Source organism: Neolamprologus multifasciatus, chromosome 3 (assembly GCF_963576455.1).
Source record: "Neolamprologus multifasciatus chromosome 3, fNeoMul1.2, whole genome shotgun sequence".
In the NCBI taxonomy this organism is placed as follows: Eukaryota; Metazoa; Chordata; class Actinopteri; order Cichliformes; family Cichlidae; genus Neolamprologus; species Neolamprologus multifasciatus.
The window spans coordinates 23,860,365-23,878,942 of NC_140441.1; the positions used below are offsets into that span (position 1 = coordinate 23,860,365).

Genomic DNA, 18,578 nt, shown 5'->3' on the forward strand with positions numbered 1-18,578 from the left:
CACAGAGTCCTGGTACTATAAATGACTATAACAGATTTACAGCAGCATGTGTAACCATGGAGCTCACCCTCAACACAACCTTATGAAATTCTAATGGCCATCTAAAAATACAGCCTGTTTCCTGATCAAACAGGAGTAATTGCAGTCTAAAACATGAGCACATGGAATGATGAATGAATGCAGCAGCTACAGAGCTCCACGTCTTACCCTGGGATTTGCTTACGTGACAGAATAAGAATCCTGTGCACAGAGCCATCAACTCTTTCTCTCTTCATCAGTGAAACTGCCCTCTGCGACGCACTTTCTCCTGGATGATGAGCATTTATCATTTGTTGTTATCAGTCTCGCAGTCAATCGCTATAAAACAGACTAAACCACAGTGGCTTATTGTGAATATAACAATATATTACTAAATCTGTCATTCATATGTAATTTTGTTTAAAATTATATCAGTTATTAGTAGGGATGGGTATCGTTTAGGTTTTATCTGATACCGGTGCCAAACCGGTACTTTTGAAACGGTGCCGGTGCTTAAACGGTGCTCAAACCGGTGCTTAAAGAATGGAGAACACAAAATTGGTCCAAAAACCTCTCATGTTCAGCTGTTTTTTTTGTAAAAAGATAACAATGCTAGCCTTTTCTGCAGCTATGGGGCATATATGGTATCACTCTTGGCTGGAAGGAGTGCTTAAACAATGGAAAAAAACACAAACTTTGTCCAAAAACCTCTCATGTTTAACTGTTTTCCACTTTTTCTTTGATCATTTTAGCTTTTTTGGCCAGGGTGAAGGGATCTGCCATCAAACAAGAAGACAGCTGCATGTAGCTATGACTGTGTTTGCTAGTTCACCTTACATGCATTAATGTAATAACGTGGTTAGCCTACTCAACGTAAATTACACACTAACAACATTAAGTTACTCACGCAGAGAAGAACGGCTGCTGCTGCCATCATCATCCTCATCATTTCTGCTACACTGGCAGGGCTAGGGGCCAGGACTTTCGGGTTTTTGGGGGATATTGCAAACTCGGGTCCGATAACAGGCACCACACCCGCAGTAGATGTGCACGGTGTGAGGTCTCGCAGCAAGCTATCAAATACGGCGCATTTTTCGGCTTTTAAAAAAACCGCTATACGTCGCCAGGTGTTTCATCGGATTTGAGGTGTTACCTCCTTTGACAGTATCACAGTATCACCTTGAAGCACTTGTTGCAGCTGCTGAGTTTGCATATTTTGCTGTGAAGTACAGCCAGACTTTTGACCGCTTCGCTTTAGGCATTTTTAATCTGTAGCTCTGCTCTAAAAGTAGGTACCTGGGCCCGCCTACTATCCTTGGAAAGGTAAAATGATTGGCTAGAATTCAAAGTGTATCACATCTCAGGGAAAAAAAGCACCGAAATAAAGGACCGAAATGTGCGCTGCTTTTCGGTCTGGTTACTACCGTTTATGTCAGAACCGGTGCCATGATGGCACCAGATACCAGTACCCATCCCTAGTTATTAACCCTTTGAAGCCGGTCGGAGCAGGCACGCTCTGTTTTGCGTAACTATTTTTAAATCCCGGTAGCTCTGCAACCACGTGAGCTAGCACAATAATTTTTTTTGCATATGAAACCGGAGGAGTTGTACTTACATCTTATGCCATCAGCTTGTCCTCGGTCACAGTTTCCTTCCACATATAGCTTTGCAAAAACTGCATAAAAAGCACTTGCAGCAACAAAAACATAATATTCCAGAAACACGCTTTGCCGATCCGATCAGCTGTTTGTTACACTTCCTACGTGGGAATAGACGTCAGCGCGAACTTTTGCATGTCCGCCATGACCTGCCCGAAACCGGAAGTGATGTCATTCTCGCGGAAATGTAGTTTTTTTACCATCAGGTCCTCATGAGCCTATACTGGTGTTTTTAAAAGTTATCTTTGACTTTATGACTTTCTGTGTCGTTTCTGGGATGCTTAGGACTCATAGTGCACTGCTGGAAATAGTTTATTTTGATGCATATGCTGCTTTTATGCAAATTTGCATTATAATATTTATTTTCGTTTTTCCTGCAGTATATAAAAATTGGTGTATTTCAAAAATAAAACTATGAAGACACTCAAAATAAATTTCCTGTGGTGGGAAACTATTTTGTGCAACTTTTTTGTGTTTACAGTTTTGAGGGATAAGCCTCTTAAATTTCTCTAACTAGAAATATATGTTAAAAAAACAAAAACGATTTTCAATTTTTTTGTAGTTTATTGCACTTTGTAATTTGTAATTACTATGCACTTAATGCAGACATATTATTACAATCTGGGCTATAATGGTTGTATTGATGTATAGCAACTTGAAATGCTCCCAAAAATGGCTCCACAGCATGTAAAAATATAATATAAGCTCTGGCGGACTTGGTTCTATGGTAGGTCTTAAAGGGTTAATAATGCTGACTCTCTTGCATTGAACTCTTGTTTCTCTTCAGACTGCGACGACGGCCTTGCCGATGTTTTCTCCCCGCATCATCCCCATAAAAGCAGCCGGCATGTTTTCAAAGCCTTTTGTGACATGCTCCCGACACTGCAGTTTGCCCTGTGCACACACAATAAACAGATCACAAATAAGTGTATTTGTTTACTTAAAGGAAATCATCCAACATCATAAAAACTAAATAACTAACCTCTTTCACCCATGCCAAGAGTCTCCTAAGGGTTTCAGGGTGCTTGTGCTGCCACCTGGTTATCAAGAAGCCCTCCATCTTCAGTTCCTTGATGATCATAATGGAATAGGGGTACGGCCCTAAAACAAAGATAGTTCAAAATAAAAATATGACTTTAACTTAAACTCCAAGGAAACAACAATTTATGTCTTTGACTGTGTTAGTGGCGCCACAGCTATTAGGGATCTTCAGCAGTGCAGCAGCTCCCTCTAGTGGAAAAAGGCATTAATACTTGAGACATTGCTGTGGGTGTGTTGACTGAATTTCACTAATATGGAAAGGTTGTTAAAACTTGAAGGATTTCCTCTTGCAGTACCACTTTAAACGTATATTCCTCGTGCTGTGGTGCAGATCCTGTCTGAAGGTAAAGTCAGAAAACCTTCAAGAGTTTTGAAAATAAAAAGTAAATTAGGGCAGTGACACACCTGTCTGGGGTTCACTATCATTGTAGGTGGAGATGCTTCCACACACAGCTATTCTTCCAAAGTTCTTCATCTGCTGCAGGACAATGAATGAAGAAGGGCCTCCCACCTAAAATCAAAGATCGAGAGAAGAGCTCAGCAGTGATTAAATATTACATACAAGCTTGAAACTGCACCACCACTGCTCACGTTTTCAAAGAAGCAATCGTATCCTTCAGGTGAAGCCTTCCTCAGAGCCTCCTCCAGGGAACCCACAGTTTTGTAGTTGAAGACCTCATCAAATCCCAGCTCTTTGAGGTAAACCACTTTGGCATCAGAGCCTGCCGAGCCCACCACCTTACAGCCCTTCATCTTGGCGATCTGTCCCACCACGGAGCCCACCGCTCCAGCTGCAGCGTTCACCAGCAGGGTCTCGCCCTCCTTTAGACCCAACACGTCTTCTATCCCATAAACGGCCGTCACTCTGCAGAGAGACAGAAACAGTAAATCCAGCTGTTTTGATTCATTTTGGACTTAAAACTCTTTGGGCTTCATATAAACTCTAATTACTTTTTTAAAAAAATGGTAATTAATTAGTGCATGTATAATGACTTCAGCTCACAAGCAAGAGAAAACACCTGGAAATTCCTACTTTTTCTTAAAAGGCTATTTCTGCTTATTACTAACTCTGTTGTCTATTAGCACTTTTAGCTGTGAACTAAGAGCAAATGAACTTTAAAATGCTAAATTCATATGATCCATGCAGGTTACTTAAATCTGTCTTACCCGGGCATCCCGATGGCACCCAGAGCCAGAGACAAGGACATATCTTTAGGCCACTCAGGCAGGATGGGAGTGAGGCCGGTCCCATCACTGATTGTGTGGGTTCTCCACCCGCTGTTACTCACAACGTGGCTTCCCACAGGAAATGCTGGATTTTTACTTTGGATCACTCTAAAGGAAAGAAAATAAAAGCATCTGTCAACCAAGTGATTGGTCAGCTGTGGTCACCTCAGTCTGAGCTAAAGCTCTGGGATTCACTGACACTAGAGTATAGACAGTATGACTCTATACACATAGCGTTTATACTGTCTGGGTGTAAGAAACAGTTTATACCCAAAAGACAGTAACAGGAAAATTTTTTAATATCTATAGATCTTTTATTATAAGATATCTGTCAAGTCTGTCTATCATAGCCTCTAAAAAGACAGATGTAAATTCCAGGTCTAAAAATAAAGCCAGTGCCTTAATGTTGTATTCTTTTTCCTGGCCAATAGAGGGCAGCCTTGTTTTTGGAAATAGCCCACAGCAGTGATTCCCAAAGTGTGGACCAAGCACCCCTGGTGGACTGTGAAGGTACTGCAGTCGGACTTATTGTGTTTGTCTTGAAGTTCGTCCCAGTGGCAGGTACATTTAGTACAAAGAAAGAATTTGGCAAGTGTTGCTAAAGAAGGTCATCAGGTTAAAGTGCAATTTACTCAACAGCCACACTAAAATAAATCTGAGCACTTATCTAAATTCACTTTAGGTTCAATCATCAAAAACTGTAAGCAAATATTATTGAAAATGGATGACAGCCTCGGTAATGTGCTCTGTAGTAGTTCCTTTGTTTTTGTTAGTCCACTGTTTTTGACTGACTGCTTTAATCAGTGTAGAACTGCAAATCAGTTCACCAGCGTTTTGCTCAAACAGAGTTTTTCTGAACTCTTTACCCGATCTATGCTTCTGCACTGAATCTATGTAGAGCCTTACAACATAGCCTCTACATAGCTTTGGTAATAAACAGCAGATGATCACTGTTTCATTTTTCAGTACACATCAGAATCACATCACAACAGATAAAAGGTGTTTCCGACCGTTAGTGTGTGCGTGATCGTGGCAAGAGTTGGCAGTTCGTCTTGTAATCGGAAATTGCTGGTTCAAGCCCCGGCTTGGACAGTCTCGGTCATTGTGTCCTTGGGCAAGACACTTCACCCGTTGCCTACTGGTGGTGGTCAGAGGGCCCGGTGGCGCCAGTGTCTGGCAGCCTCGCCTCTGTCAGTGCGCCCCAGGGTGGCTGTGGCTACAATGTAGCTTGCTGTCACCAGTGTGTGAATGTGTGGATGACTGAATGTAGTGTAAAGCGCTTTGGGGTCCTTAGGGACTAAGCGCTATACAAATACAGCCCATTTTACCATTTGTGTTTCGTACTTGGCTACTTGACTTCCAATCATCACATCTCCCTCCTTCATGCTGATTTTGCTGAACAACCTGTTGAGACCAGCAATGTGTTAAAGAGGATATGTTTTAGCTTTTGAGAACAACAAAGTATTTTTATCAGAAGTCTTAATTATAATGAAAATAACTGAAATAAGTTGTTCTGTTCTCTTCCCACCTCATGTATGGGTCAACACTGAGAAACACCGCTTCCAGTAGCACCTCTGCGAACAGAAGCGCACACATTTAAAGCGCTACGTGTTTATTTTTTAACAAACACTAAAGAGCATGCATTCCTGCTCAAGCCATAAGTAAAGAGAAGAAACAAACTCGCCTTACCCCCATCTTTGGGCTCAGGGAGTTCCTCCACCTTCAACCCAAAGTCGCTTTTCTTTGGGAAGCCATCAAAATACTTAGTCATTACCCATGACTTAGCTTTGACCATGATTTTTCTCTTTATGGCAGCTGCAAAAAAGATTTTCCTTTAGTGTTATCAAACTCAAAGGACAGAAATGCAAAAGTGCTGTGTCATCCAGAACTGTGCAAATACAAGTTCAATGAAAAAGTTAAAGAATAATTATTTTTTATTACACATTTACTCAGTGTAATACTGTGTATGTGGTACTACCTTTATTTTTCCAGACTTCACGTCAGCATATTATCCACCATTGATGGTTTACAGTCCGCCAAAAACTTTCTCTGGTGCCCTGAAAACCTCACCTTTGTCTCCCTTTCTTTAAGTTGCATTAACAACAATAACGAGGAAAAAAACACAGAAGAAGAGTTGATGTCTTCTACTAATTTTTTCCAAACACTTTAGGCAAAGGCTTTAAAGTGATACTTTACAACTCCACAACTTTATTAGTGCAAAAAAAAAAACCCATCAATGTATTTTCACTTAAACAAGCAGCTTTTTTATGTGCATTAAAGTTATATAAAAATTTAACAGTGTAAATGCAAATTCCTTGCTGACAGTTTAACCGAAAGGCATTTCCAGTGGAAATTGGCCGACATATCCTCAGCATAACCATGTATAATATCTGCAAAACTTATAAAGAGGTTATACACACACAATGTGGTACTATTATGTTGAAGCACAGTATGCATCACTCCACGAGGTTCCCGACTACGGTAGCAGTAATGCTCCGACAATCCATCAACCGGTGCGGCTTTGTAGCTTATCAAAGTCGCACTAAAACATTTTTGACAGATCGGTACGGTAATAACGACGGCCCACTTGCATGCTCTACCAAAAATTGTTCTTTGTTGTGTATCTGACGGACAAAAGCCAAACCAGTTCCACACCACTGAAGTTGCAGCATTTTTACAAACCAGTTCTGGTTCATCAGTTTCATTCAATGATCCGCTTTCGGCCTTCTCATTCTCCGTCGCCGCCATGCTTTTTCCGCCATGTGCGTATGAAAACAAAGGCACTGTGCATGCGCGTTTTACCCATATTCTATCACGACATTTTATTATCTAATCATTGCCTAACATTATACTGGTATTACCATGAATGGTGTGATGTGGCCCAGCCCTACCCAGAACTTGCCTAACTTGCCTCAAAAAAACTAAGTTAAGATTACTTAAGATAACTACATTAGGACAACTTATTTATTCCAAGTACACAGTGCTAAGAATAACTTGATTTACATTGGAGAAACCAAACAGCCACTTCATAAATGCATGGCAGAACATAGAAGAGCCACTGCAACAGGACAAGACTCAGCTGTACATCTGCACCGAAAGGACAAAGGTCACTCTTTTGAGGATGCCAAAGTTCACATTTTGGACAGAGAAGGCAGATGGTTTGAAAGAGGAGTGAAAGAAGCCATCTATGTCCACTGTAAATGACAGTCTTTGAGAAGGGGTGGCTTAGGACACCGACGCTGTGTCCCAATTCAGGGTCTGCACGCTTGAAGTACGCATTTTAAGTGCGGTTACGTCGCCGCCACGTGACGACGGCTGTCCCAATTCGAAGTGTACTTGAAATGCATACTCCAAATGCGCCGTCGATTTCCCCAAATATCAAGCGTGGTCCGGTGCACGCTTCGTGGTCCCATATATCCCACAATTCATAGCGCGGCGGTGGGTGTGGATAATTTTGCCGCAAAATACGGCAGAAGGGAGCGGCCGAAGAGTGAACTGTCAAAAGTAAGTACTGAATATGACGTCACTTATTCATGTGCGAATGTTTAATAATGAAGAACATTAAAACATTGCTGTTGGCCACATGTCGGCAAAGTTATGTGACACTAGTGATGTTTGTACTTTCAGCATTAACTTGGTTTTAAAGCCTCTACTTCTAAATATATATATAGTCGACCTTAATCTTACAGAGAATCTGATGATTTTATGGATAATTAAAGTCAGTCATATATCCACAAACACAACAAGCTGAAAGTCAGTGATATATATATATATATATATATATATATATATATATATATATATATATCATAATAATCTGACAATACTATAATATTGGCCATATTATATTTACATTACCATAGTGAGATGACTTTAGTCTCATGAACAACATTAACTAATTATTATTTACTAGCTAATCTTAAATGACTGTTCAGTACAGAAATGAAGCCCTTGAATCATGTTTTACAGTCCTGTGGTCTCAGCCTCAGATACTCAACTAATCAAAGTGATGTCATGACAAAAATGAATGACCAACAAAACAATTTTCTCCTTCATTTCTGTCACACAAAGCTGTATGTAACGTGTCTCGCGGTTAGTATCATGGTTGCTAGGCAACCTGAACAGCGCCGTCCCATTTCACAAGCCTCTCACTTCCGCACTTCTCGTACTTATAGTACGCACCGTACGTCGTACGCGTAGTGCGCGTACTTCAAGCGTGCAGACCCTGAAATGGGACACAGCCCATGCCTGCCACCTATAATCCAGTTCTCAGATCCCTTCCCAGACACCTAAACGTCCGCTCACATTTTGAATCAGCTGATCTTAATAAGTCACATGATAGGGTGGCGCAAGGTATCACAGTGGTTTCACCCAAAACCTCTGCTGGTAATAACCCACACCCTTTTTCACATGTGATTAGATGGATGATCAATAGTGGGTCAACGACCCTTGTAAGCCAATACTCCCAATATGACCTGAAAACTGGGACTACCCAGCAATTGGTTTAGAACTGAAAAAGCTTCTTGGGTCTCAAAGAAGTCCAGTTGCTTTTCTTTCCAAGCTCCCCATATAACTTACAAAATAGTAAGTCAATGCAGGCTTCATACAACCAAGTTAGTACCATAAGTACTACATGTACTAGTCTAATAAAAACATTCATTTAAAAACACATTCTATTACTATGTTTGGATGGGTGGTACTGCCACCCTCAGTTTAAAAAAGAAAAGAGAGACCACCTAAATTAAAAGTTATTATTACATACTTGTTAAAAGCTAGCTTCCAATATGTTAAGTTTCTAATAAGGCCAATGACCAGATAAAGCATGTGGCAGTGTTTCTATTTAACACAAGCTACCTTGTTATTTCTTTAGAAGGACAAGCTAATAACTTTATTTTCAAATATAAAGCCAAACTAGATTTTTAAAGGTTTTTAAAGCTGTAGGGTTAATTTTTAAGTAACATGAGCTGAGAGGCAGCAGCATGCAAACAGTGTATTAGTGATATGAAAGCTAGGCTAACACTGGCCAGCTAGCAAGTTTATAAACTGAGTGAAGGCACAAAAACAGTTTGAATAAGAGTAAATATTTACTCACCAAATCAGTGTAGAATCAAACAATAATCTCTTGAGCTGAAGCTTCTCCTGCTGCATCCAGGTTTGCTCAGCATAGCCCATAAAAAAATAGCGCTGCTGCCATGAACATGCGGACTGATCTGTGCATGTACTATCCCAGGACATGGTACATGTACTCACAAATGCCACTAGGTGGCGTATAGCACTCAGGAGGAATGTAAACCCCTCTACAGTTCAGCTGTAAACAAACTCAGGTTCCTTTTACTTTAATATTCATTTGCAAGGTTTAGGACCACACCCCTTTCTCACACCCACCAGGCCGGGGTGTGTCGGAAATATTTTTAATAACACGGTCACTTCATTGTCCTGCGGGGCTCCTCCCTAAGTGCAAACTGAGCAAGCAACGGGTGAGCCTAACCTGCATGTTTGCATGTCACGTCTGTGCCATTGTGCAGCTGCTTGGCCCATAGTCGCTCAAAGGAGGCGTGTGCATCAAACACATCTTATGTCACATCCCTGTGGTTTTTCTGCTTTGTCAGTGGTCAGTGGCTGCATCAGTAAGGTGCTTGAACTCAACGTGAACACCGGGAATCCTCTGGTGTTTCAGTGTGACGACAGCTACACCCTGGTGGGAGCTCCACTTTCCCCACCTGCCAACATGAGAAAAATAAACTCTTGTGCAGCAGCTTGTCTACATTCTCAAAATTCCCTTTTACAACAGGAAGACAAACACACCCTCAAAACTCTTTGCATCATTATTGAGTTCCTTAATTGGTTTCACAACACTTGACAAGAAGTCACCCACTCAGCTGCTCTTAATCTGCAGTCTGAGTTTGGTGAAATGTGCTGGTTTTTGAGTGACCTGTGACTTAGAGCCGAGAAGCATTTCCACATACGGTACAGATAAACTGGGATATGTTTTAATGCTATATCTCTGAAACATATGAATGATGCAAACTAGAGCTGTAAGTAACTTGTAAGTCATTGAATAGTTAAACGATGTCTAAAGGATTCATTGTTCTCCATCTTCTGATTCTGGCTTCAAGTAACAATAATATATATTAACTTGTTGTTCAGAATCCAAGTCACACAAGGACAAGAAAAATGAAACACACAGGCCTTTTAAACCTCGGGGTAAAAGCAGACGACAAAATTTGGTGTATGAAAACCAGCACAGTGCAGTGGAAGAAAGATCTCGCTATAGTGAAGGACAGTCCACAGAAAACAGCTTGTATGGAAGCAGGTTAGGTTACTAAGATTTTGGGTGATTTGTTAACTCTGTGGTTCAGGTAGTCAACGTAAAAGGAAGTTCCATCACCTCTTATTTTTCTCTGTATCATGAACTGTGTGAATACTTTCTGTAGACTGGATCCAGGAAAAATCTCACCCTTAACAAGAAAAACAACTTCTGATGACACAGCAGTTTCACATACCTGAGTAACAGCCTGAGGTGCACTTATCTCATTGTTTTTGATAGCTAGGCAAAAATACTCAAGTGGCATTGTTTTAAGACATTTTGTTAAAAATATTTGTTATATGTTAAAACATTTGGTATTTAAAAAACCTGGTTCTTGACTCTTTATTCTGACTCCCACCAGTTTTATGTGAGTCATTCTAAAAAATAGTTTACTGCTATACATAAAGTAAAGAAATGGGTTAAAAATCAATAGAAAGGTCACATTTGAAAGAAAAACATGAAGACAATTATATCAGCCTGAAATCAGGTTCCTGTTGATCACATTTATTTTATAATAAGATGAAATGTTGCATTTATCAGACGAACACAGAAGACTTCAGAGCTGCTCTTTAAATTATTACCAAATGGACAAATACATTTTTATCTGTCTGTCTGGTGCATGTTGGACTCGTTCTTATCTGTACACAAGTACAGAAAGTCAAAACACAGATTGGGCTCCACACTGAGTCCCTGTGTGCAGTCTCAAACTCAAATGACCGTTCAGATGTTTTACATATGAGATATTAAAAACTTAGGCTGGATCCAGGCTAAATTTCCCTGAACAGCGGTTGTGTTTGTGCTCTTTCCTGCCTCCCTGCGCACACTGTTGCTGTCCTGATGTGTTTGCACTGACTTTGTTTGTGTGTGTGAGGTTAAATGGTCCAAAGCTGCTGCAAACCTCGTTCTCAAGACTCATATTTTTCTATTTCACTGCATTTCTGTTGAGTATCTTCTTCACTGTATAGCTGCACATCTGGCTGTGTGAGATACACTCAGAGTAGAGACTATCTGTGTGTTACACAAAGCATTTCTCGAATCTTAATTTGATATTCGTTGTGTGTGTGTAGGTGTGTGTGTTTGTTTGTGTGTAGGTGTGTGCAGGTGTGTGTGTGTGTGTTCTCTTCCTCACTTGTGCTCAAACAAAGGCTCAGTCACACACAGTAGAACAGCAGCCTGATAAGCCGGTTTTAACCACTGGTTTCATTGGCATTGTACCAGTACCTAATCAAAAACCGGTTCATACATTTGAAAAAAGACACAAATGCTGGTGTTTGAAAGCACAGTAACAACAACCTGTTGGTGTAAAGTGGAAACAAGTGAGTTCGGTGGCTGTAAGAGGGTCTAACACAAGAAATTCTCACTTGCAGTTCTCAGATGTCGCCCAACTTCCTATGCAAATTGCCCAAACCTTTGCTGCATAATGCTACGTGGCATCCGGTTGTTTGCTGGTTTTCACACTGCTCCATGGTGCGCTGGTGAAAAAGACTGAAAGATAAATTTAATGAGTAAGAGTAAGGCTGATCAGCTGGATTGTCATGAAGTTCTGTGCACATGTTTTCCACAGTAACTGCTCTGGAAATGTTTTCATGGGCGGTGGCTGTTATTCAGCCAATCCCAGCTGCTGTGCTCCCTGGACAGGTCACCAGTCTACGACAGGGCTGTGGAAATCATGTATGCAGTATGATCATCGAGACAATTCAATTTTGTCATTTTACAGCTCCAGTCCATTTAGGGTTAATTAGCATGCTAACATGCATGTATACAAATGCACATGCAAAATGAGGTGTTATTTTTAATGAAATTATTGTAAAAATTCAGTCAAAGCATTTGACATGAGATGAAAAGAGATTCTGACACTTGATGTTTGTGTACAATCGTTTTGGTTGCGGTTTTTAAACAGAACTTAAATGTGTTTTTCAACTCTGAATCTTTTTGTGAAATGAAGCTGTACTTGTACAATGCGTCAAAGCTGTTGCTGTGATGGCCCATTGCACATGTGTAAACTATTCTCCCATTTTTATTGAAGCATAAAATACCATCAAGTCTCTTGATTTGATGTAATCCATTTATTGTATGCACTTTGTTGAACACAAAACATACAAAGCAGTTTGGGATCAAAGTCAAACTTTCAGAAAAACAAAGTTAAAAGTTATCAGCATCATATTTTGTTAAGACAGGAAAGGATATGTAGATATAGTATTGCCTGTGAAAGATAGACTTCATGCTCATGAATCATGTACAGATGATAATGTGAGGCATTTTTATTTTTTGCAACATGGCCGTGTGTTGACTGGACTTCTTATCTCAGCTGTTTCACTTTGTCATCTAGTTTAGCTGCATCAGCTCCGGAGAACTCGTGGAGCTGAAAGACAAGGATAGAGGGTTAAAAATGTCATAAAAAGCCCCAAAACAAAACATAATTTTTCATTTATCTTAGATAAAATGTAAAATAGGAGACAATAAGCTTCACACAACCTAAACCCTTATTTATGAGAGATATTTAACTCAATTTGTTTAATCCTGAGACCACCGAGTGAAGGTCTGGCTTCGATCACAGGCGCCTCCTCAAGCTGGTGTTTAATGTCGCGAGCTCGCCTCTATTTGTCAGAAAGGTTCATTCCTTTGTTGTCGTTAGAAAATATTAAGTGACTCATGTATGACGTGCCTTTGGAGCATTACTGTGCAAGATTAGGAAGGAATCCTTCAAGCAACATAAAATTTGAGGCCTTTCTCCGGCAGCTGAATGCCAAACACTATATTAAAGATCACTTCTATGTGTCACTTGAAAACAATTTTGAGATTTTTAGAATGATCATTATTGCACAAGGCTCAATGTGTCCAAAAATCTATTACACGCCAAACATCTGCACCAAGCTGACAGGTACACGTAGCATTTTGACTTACCTTTTGGCCATTCTTGTAAAAGTGGAACGTGGGCATGGATCTGATTCCACAGGATGAGGACACATCCTGAAAGAGAAGCAAATACATCAGATGAGCTCACTGGGTCATCAAGACTGATCTCTCGTTATGACCAACTGTAGCTGTAGATGTGGCGAGAGGCCAATTAAGAAGAGGTCATTAAGCATAGCGTGACTAAGACGGGCTTCTTCAGCTACCCAAGATCAGTATCTCCTTCAGACTTCAGTGTTGCCCCTTTCCCACAGCACAGAAATTAATCTTTATGCAATTTATTTGATTCTTTCTGCACTCTCATTTGTCACACCAGCCGGCTGTGGATTCTTACACATGGCTTGCAATGAGCAGCCCACACCACAGCTCAAAACGACAAAGCCACACAAACAAGTCCTTTCATAATTCTCCCAATAAATAAAAGAGGTTACTTTACAATTTGTGCACAGCCCTGTGATGTGCTCACATGTGCCTCTGATTCTGGTGTGAGAGTGGAGAAAATTCCATAAAATGCTGCAAAAACCACAAACATGTTTGACAGCAATTTTTACAACTGTACAGAGACGTGTCGAGGATCTCTGCGCTAGCACAGGCCTGGCAGCAGCTGAAGTAATCCAACTGCTTCTGCAGGCTCATCAGGAAGTAAGTCAAACTCAGACTCACACAGGCAGCATCCACGTCCACCTTCAGGAAAATCACGTTGGCATTTTCAGGCGCCGCAGCCATTTGCTGCAGGAGAGAAGATCAGTGAGTCAACATGCAAACTTGTACAGTTCATCTGCTGCCACGTCACACTTATGAAGGATCAAAAGGGGAAACATCTAAAATAAAAGTCTGAATTTGTTCTCTTGTGCCATAAAAAAATGTGGGTTGTTTTTCATCTTAATAGTAATTTCTTAATGTGTCAAATCTAACTTATAGTTGAAAAAAAATTCACAACGTAACTTATTGAAGAAAGGCCATCTTTAGCATTGCTGCGGTTATTGGAGCAAAGGGGTCAAAATGATGCTAAGAGTGGGGACAGTCGACTCTGGGACTAGAGCATCAGTACCATAGTGACTCCTCTGGCTCATGAGCCATCCCAATATACAGGTTATTGTAATGTGTGAGGGACAGAAAGAAAGAGATTCTCATCAATTGTGGAAGCACAGATCGACATGCAGATGCAAGAGTTCGGAGTCGTTTTAGTTTTGACAGCATGTACCTCATACACTGGGGCAATCATTTTGCAGGGGCCACACCAAGTGGCTGTGAAGTCCACCACCACCAGCTTGTTTCCAGCTTCCTTCAGGATTTTATTGAACTCTTCCTAGAGAGAAATCAAAAACCAACAACATAGTTTGAAATACATTTGAATCTTATAATTAACCTGACAACAAAAAAATAGAGGTCAGTGTTTCACATTAAAATATAGATTGTTACAGCGTTGTTGTCCAATTTCCTCGTGATCGCTGCCTGAAGCTGTATTTACACACAGAGGATTTCAGCCCAACACTTCCTCCAGAAAGATTTCACTTTCAGTTTGCCTAACTTGAGCTTTTGTATGGCACGTCTACACTGCTCGTTAAGATTTACACCAAACCTAACGGTATATACCAGAGGTTCCCCATGCTCAAAAAAGCCTTTAGAGACTGAATGTAAGTGTTTGCTTAAAATTTACGCAGATCAATACGAGCTCATTTTTCCCCAAAAGTAGTTTTTTGCGTCTTCGTGGTGCATTTTTTTTTCTCTTCGTCACAGAAATTGATGTTGATGCTGATTTTCTTGAGGTTTCTCCACTCTTCCTCAAGTCTAAATGTTTCCATGCTCAATTTCCCCTTTCACAAAATGAAAATGTCAGATGTGGTGGTCGTTTGAGGCTATGAACTCATTTGAAATTACGTTTATTTCCACACAAATGCAACACAATCAACCCATAACTACAATTAGCTTTGAAAGCTTGTTTAAGGTGCGTTTCTCTAAAAATCTACGTACATACCCAAAACTGTTTTTACGCTTGTGGCACAGCTGCTCTGCTATAAACCCATAGTGCGAAAAACATCCATTAATGTGTTACAAACGGACAGAAGCACGAAAAGAAGAGAAAACAAGACCAACTTACCAGATTCTTCACTTCGCGAACCATGATTAATGCTGACGAATGTTTCCGAGACACAACAACAAACCTCCAAGTTTGGAAATAACCTGCGGTCAGCACACGCCCCAAGTTAGCCATCAGCAGTCGAAGCGGAAGTCTCTGCATTTGGTTTACACAATAAAAGTTTTTAATGAGCTGAACCGTAAATAGATTGATTTTTTTTATACCGCCTTTCTACTCAGTCGAGAACTCCAAGCGCTTTCTGCAGGTCATTCAGCCAGTCTCACACACACACATTCATACACTCTTATGAGACCAGGACTCATAGAAACGAGGTGTAGGAACACAGACTCTCCTGGAGTCATCCACTGAGAGAGGCCGTCAGCAGCCTGTGTAACCATGGAGCTGACCCTCACCACAGCGTTCTGATAAAAGGCTGAAACTCGTAGAAAATGTTAACAGCGTTTGCGCTCTTATATCTGGAGCACTTCAATCCCCTCGACCAGGCAGGTCCTTAAAAGCAGCACATATAATTATTTTATTCACATCAGATTCATGTCTAAAATAACTGTGCACCTCCACAGCGCGTAGAGATCTCCAGCAGTGCAACATCTCCCTCTGGTGGAAAATATATTAATACACAAGAAGCTGTTGTTTACGGTACTGGTGAGACACTCACACATTTAAATCATTGAATTTCGGGGTTCCAATCACTTTCATGGCCACAGGGGTATAAAATCGAGCACATAGGCTTGCAGACTGCATCTACAAACATTTGTGAAGGAATAAGTCGCTCTCAGGAGCTCGGTGATAGGATGTCACCTGTGCAACATGTTCAGCAATGAAATTTCCTCTCTTTTGCTGTAGAAATAGCCTACAGGTTGTGTAGAAGTTCATGGAAGAACAGCTCCATCGAGCTGATGACTTTAGGGGCTCAATCACTAGTTTCAGGTTCCACTCAAGGGTTCAACATCCCTACCTGGGATTTGACAGACGGGGGGCTTGCATAATCATTTGCAACTGCCAGCAGCATTAGCTTTATTTTATTTGTGATCAGTTGCTGATTTTGAGGTTTCATTCCTTTTGTGGGTTTAAACAGCCACATTTTACAGATGTTAAACCAGCCATCATGGCTGCTTGCTCACCGACGGCAAGTATAAATCTAGCGTAAAGACAAAGTTTGGCAAGTGTTACTAAAGAAGGTCATCAGATTAAAGTGAAATTCATAACTCCAAGAAGCATGTCCTGTTACTGAACAGCCATACTGAAAAGAATCTGAGCGCTTATCTGAATTAACTTTACGTTCAATCATCAACAACTGTGAGACCAGAATATGAAGATGCACGATGGATGGCAGCCTCTTCCTTTGTTTTTGTTAGTCCACTGGGTTTTTGGCTGATTACATAAAGCAGAGGAGAACTGCTCAAAATCAGAGCGTTCACCCAAAAGTTTTCCAGCATTTTCCAGCTAGTTTTTCTGAACTCTTACATCTGATTTATGCTTCTCTGGTGAATCTATGTAGAGCCTTAACATGTAGCCTATGCGAGTGGCTGCTGCTGTCCACATCCATCTCTCTCACCTAGCAGTACTGCCATCCTTGCTCACAGCTTGGTTACATCCTTCTTCACAAGTCCATACAGGAACTTCAGTTGGTCCAGAGCTCTGCTGCTCCCATCATCACCAGAACTTCTTCAATTTGTTAATCACACTTGTCTTTTAGCAGCTTCGTTGTTTTCCAGTTAATTCAAGCTCCATAGTACCTCTCTGTACTGCTGTATGTCATTCATACTCCCAGGTCTTCTTCTTCTCACAGTCTCACCGACCCTTCCCCATTTTGACTGCCATGAGGTCTAACGCCTTCAGCTGCTCTACTCCTCGCTTCTGGATTCTCCCCCACAAGTGAATTGAAATATTCTTGATTTCATTTTGACTTGATAGGTCTTTTTCTTTTTCTTTTTTAAATTCTTATTGTTTTTTTTAGGCTCCCTGAAAAATACAGGAAAACCCCATCCAGATCCAAACTGCATAGAAACTTTGTTTTTCCTGATATTTGCTGAACTGTTTGAGATGTTGAGCCAAGGAAAGTCTTACTCTGTTTATTCTTGCTCACTGCGGCTTTATTGATATCTGTAGAATAAACGCGCAATGAGGATGAGAAGGAAACTGGTAGTGAAAAATGTGCACAGGGACAACTCAAAGACTCTCTGTGTTATCAGCGTGAAGGCACTTCAGCACATGAAAGGTGATCTCACTTCACTTGAGTATTTGGCAGGGCCTGATTTGGCTAATGATCAGCTCGAGGCTTTATAACAGTAATAGCAAAGTCATCATAATTTAAATCAGCATGACAGAGTTCCTCTTTCATACTTCTATGCCGTTTTGTTTTTTACTGTAAAATGAAGCAAATGCTTTCTAATTAACAGCAGATGAATACCATGCCATGTTTCAGTACACAACAGACTCACATGAAAACAAATAAAAGGTGTTTGTGTGTTGTTGACTTGACTTCCAATCATCAAATCTATTTCCTTCATGTAGATTTGACTGAACTCTGCCTGTATGTTATAGATGATTTTTAATATGTTTCAATGTAGTTTTATCAAGAGTGTTAATTATTATGAAAATAATTCAGTATAAGTTTTCTATTCTCAACTCATGTATGGGTCGACACTGAATACTGCTTCCAGCAGCACGTCTGCAAAAATAAAAACATTTGAAGTGCTCTGGGTTTCGTTTTTCAACAAAAACTGAAGAGAGTTCATTCATGTGTTAAAGCCTTAAGTAAAGAGAAAATACAAACTCTTCTTACCTCCATCTTTGGGCTCAGGGAGCTCCTCCACCTTCAGCCCAAAGTTGCTTTTCTTTGGGAAGCCGTCAAACTGCTGAGTCATGACCCACGACTTTCCTTGAGTCACGATGATTCTTTTTTATGGCAGCTATAAATAAATGTTGCCGTTCACTGTTATCAACCTCATAGTAACAGATATGAAAGTGATGAGTCATCCAATGCTGTGCAAAATGGGTTTAAAAAAACTGAAGCTAAACATTTATTGAATGTTTATTTGTGGTGTTCATGAATAAATGATCCTGATGTCACCTGTTAAATTATAGCTATATACTTTTACTCTGATTCTACAGGTTCCCTTTAGGTTGCAGGTTCAATATAAGAACAGTAATTCAAAAGTAAAGCTGATATAACTAAAATGTTCACAAATCAAGAGATTCAAAATCTCTATCAAAATTGCCACAGATGTGTGTTTGATAAAGCTTAATTAAGATTTACATGTAAATTCACTCTAATTACTTTCTAAAGCATTGGCATCTTGTTTTACTTGGT

At 40.4% G+C, this 18,578-nt stretch overlaps 2 protein-coding genes and 1 long non-coding RNA gene across 8 annotated transcripts in view; all 3 read right to left on the minus strand.

Annotated features, from left to right (window-relative positions):
* Nucleotides 1-18,578, minus strand: part of LOC146522107 (uncharacterized) — a 234,587-nt gene that overhangs the window by 144,512 nt on the left and 71,497 nt on the right. The window lies entirely within an intron of this gene.
* LOC146522110 (prostaglandin reductase 1-like) lies at nt 2,312-18,147 on the minus strand. Of its 6 annotated transcripts, XM_085153894.1 has the most exons (10): nt 9,037-9,270; nt 5,923-6,028; nt 5,634-5,759; nt 5,473-5,518; nt 5,289-5,348; nt 3,885-4,052; nt 3,309-3,582; nt 3,123-3,228; nt 2,659-2,777; nt 2,312-2,570 (listed from the first exon to the last, which is right to left on the minus strand). In XM_085153894.1, exons 3-10 carry the CDS (start codon nt 5,737-5,739, stop codon nt 2,460-2,462), a joined length of 990 nt encoding a protein of 329 aa, XP_085010020.1. In that variant the 5' UTR covers nt 5,740-5,759; nt 5,923-6,028; nt 9,037-9,270; the 3' UTR covers nt 2,312-2,459. The 6 variants fall into 6 exon arrangements, with proteins under 6 accessions (XP_085010020.1, XP_085010018.1, XP_085010019.1 ...); XM_085153892.1 differs by lacking the exon at nt 5,923-6,028 and having other exon boundaries at nt 9,037-9,269; XM_085153893.1 differs by lacking the exon at nt 9,037-9,270 and having other exon boundaries at nt 5,923-9,029.
* Nucleotides 12,303-15,390, minus strand: LOC146522111 (thioredoxin-like). The gene is made up of 5 exons (XM_085153907.1): nt 15,266-15,390; nt 14,369-14,473; nt 13,828-13,893; nt 13,156-13,221; nt 12,303-12,613 (listed from the first exon to the last, which is right to left on the minus strand). Exons 1-5 carry the CDS (start codon nt 15,377-15,379, stop codon nt 12,551-12,553), a joined length of 414 nt encoding a protein of 137 aa, XP_085010033.1. The 5' UTR covers nt 15,380-15,390; the 3' UTR covers nt 12,303-12,550.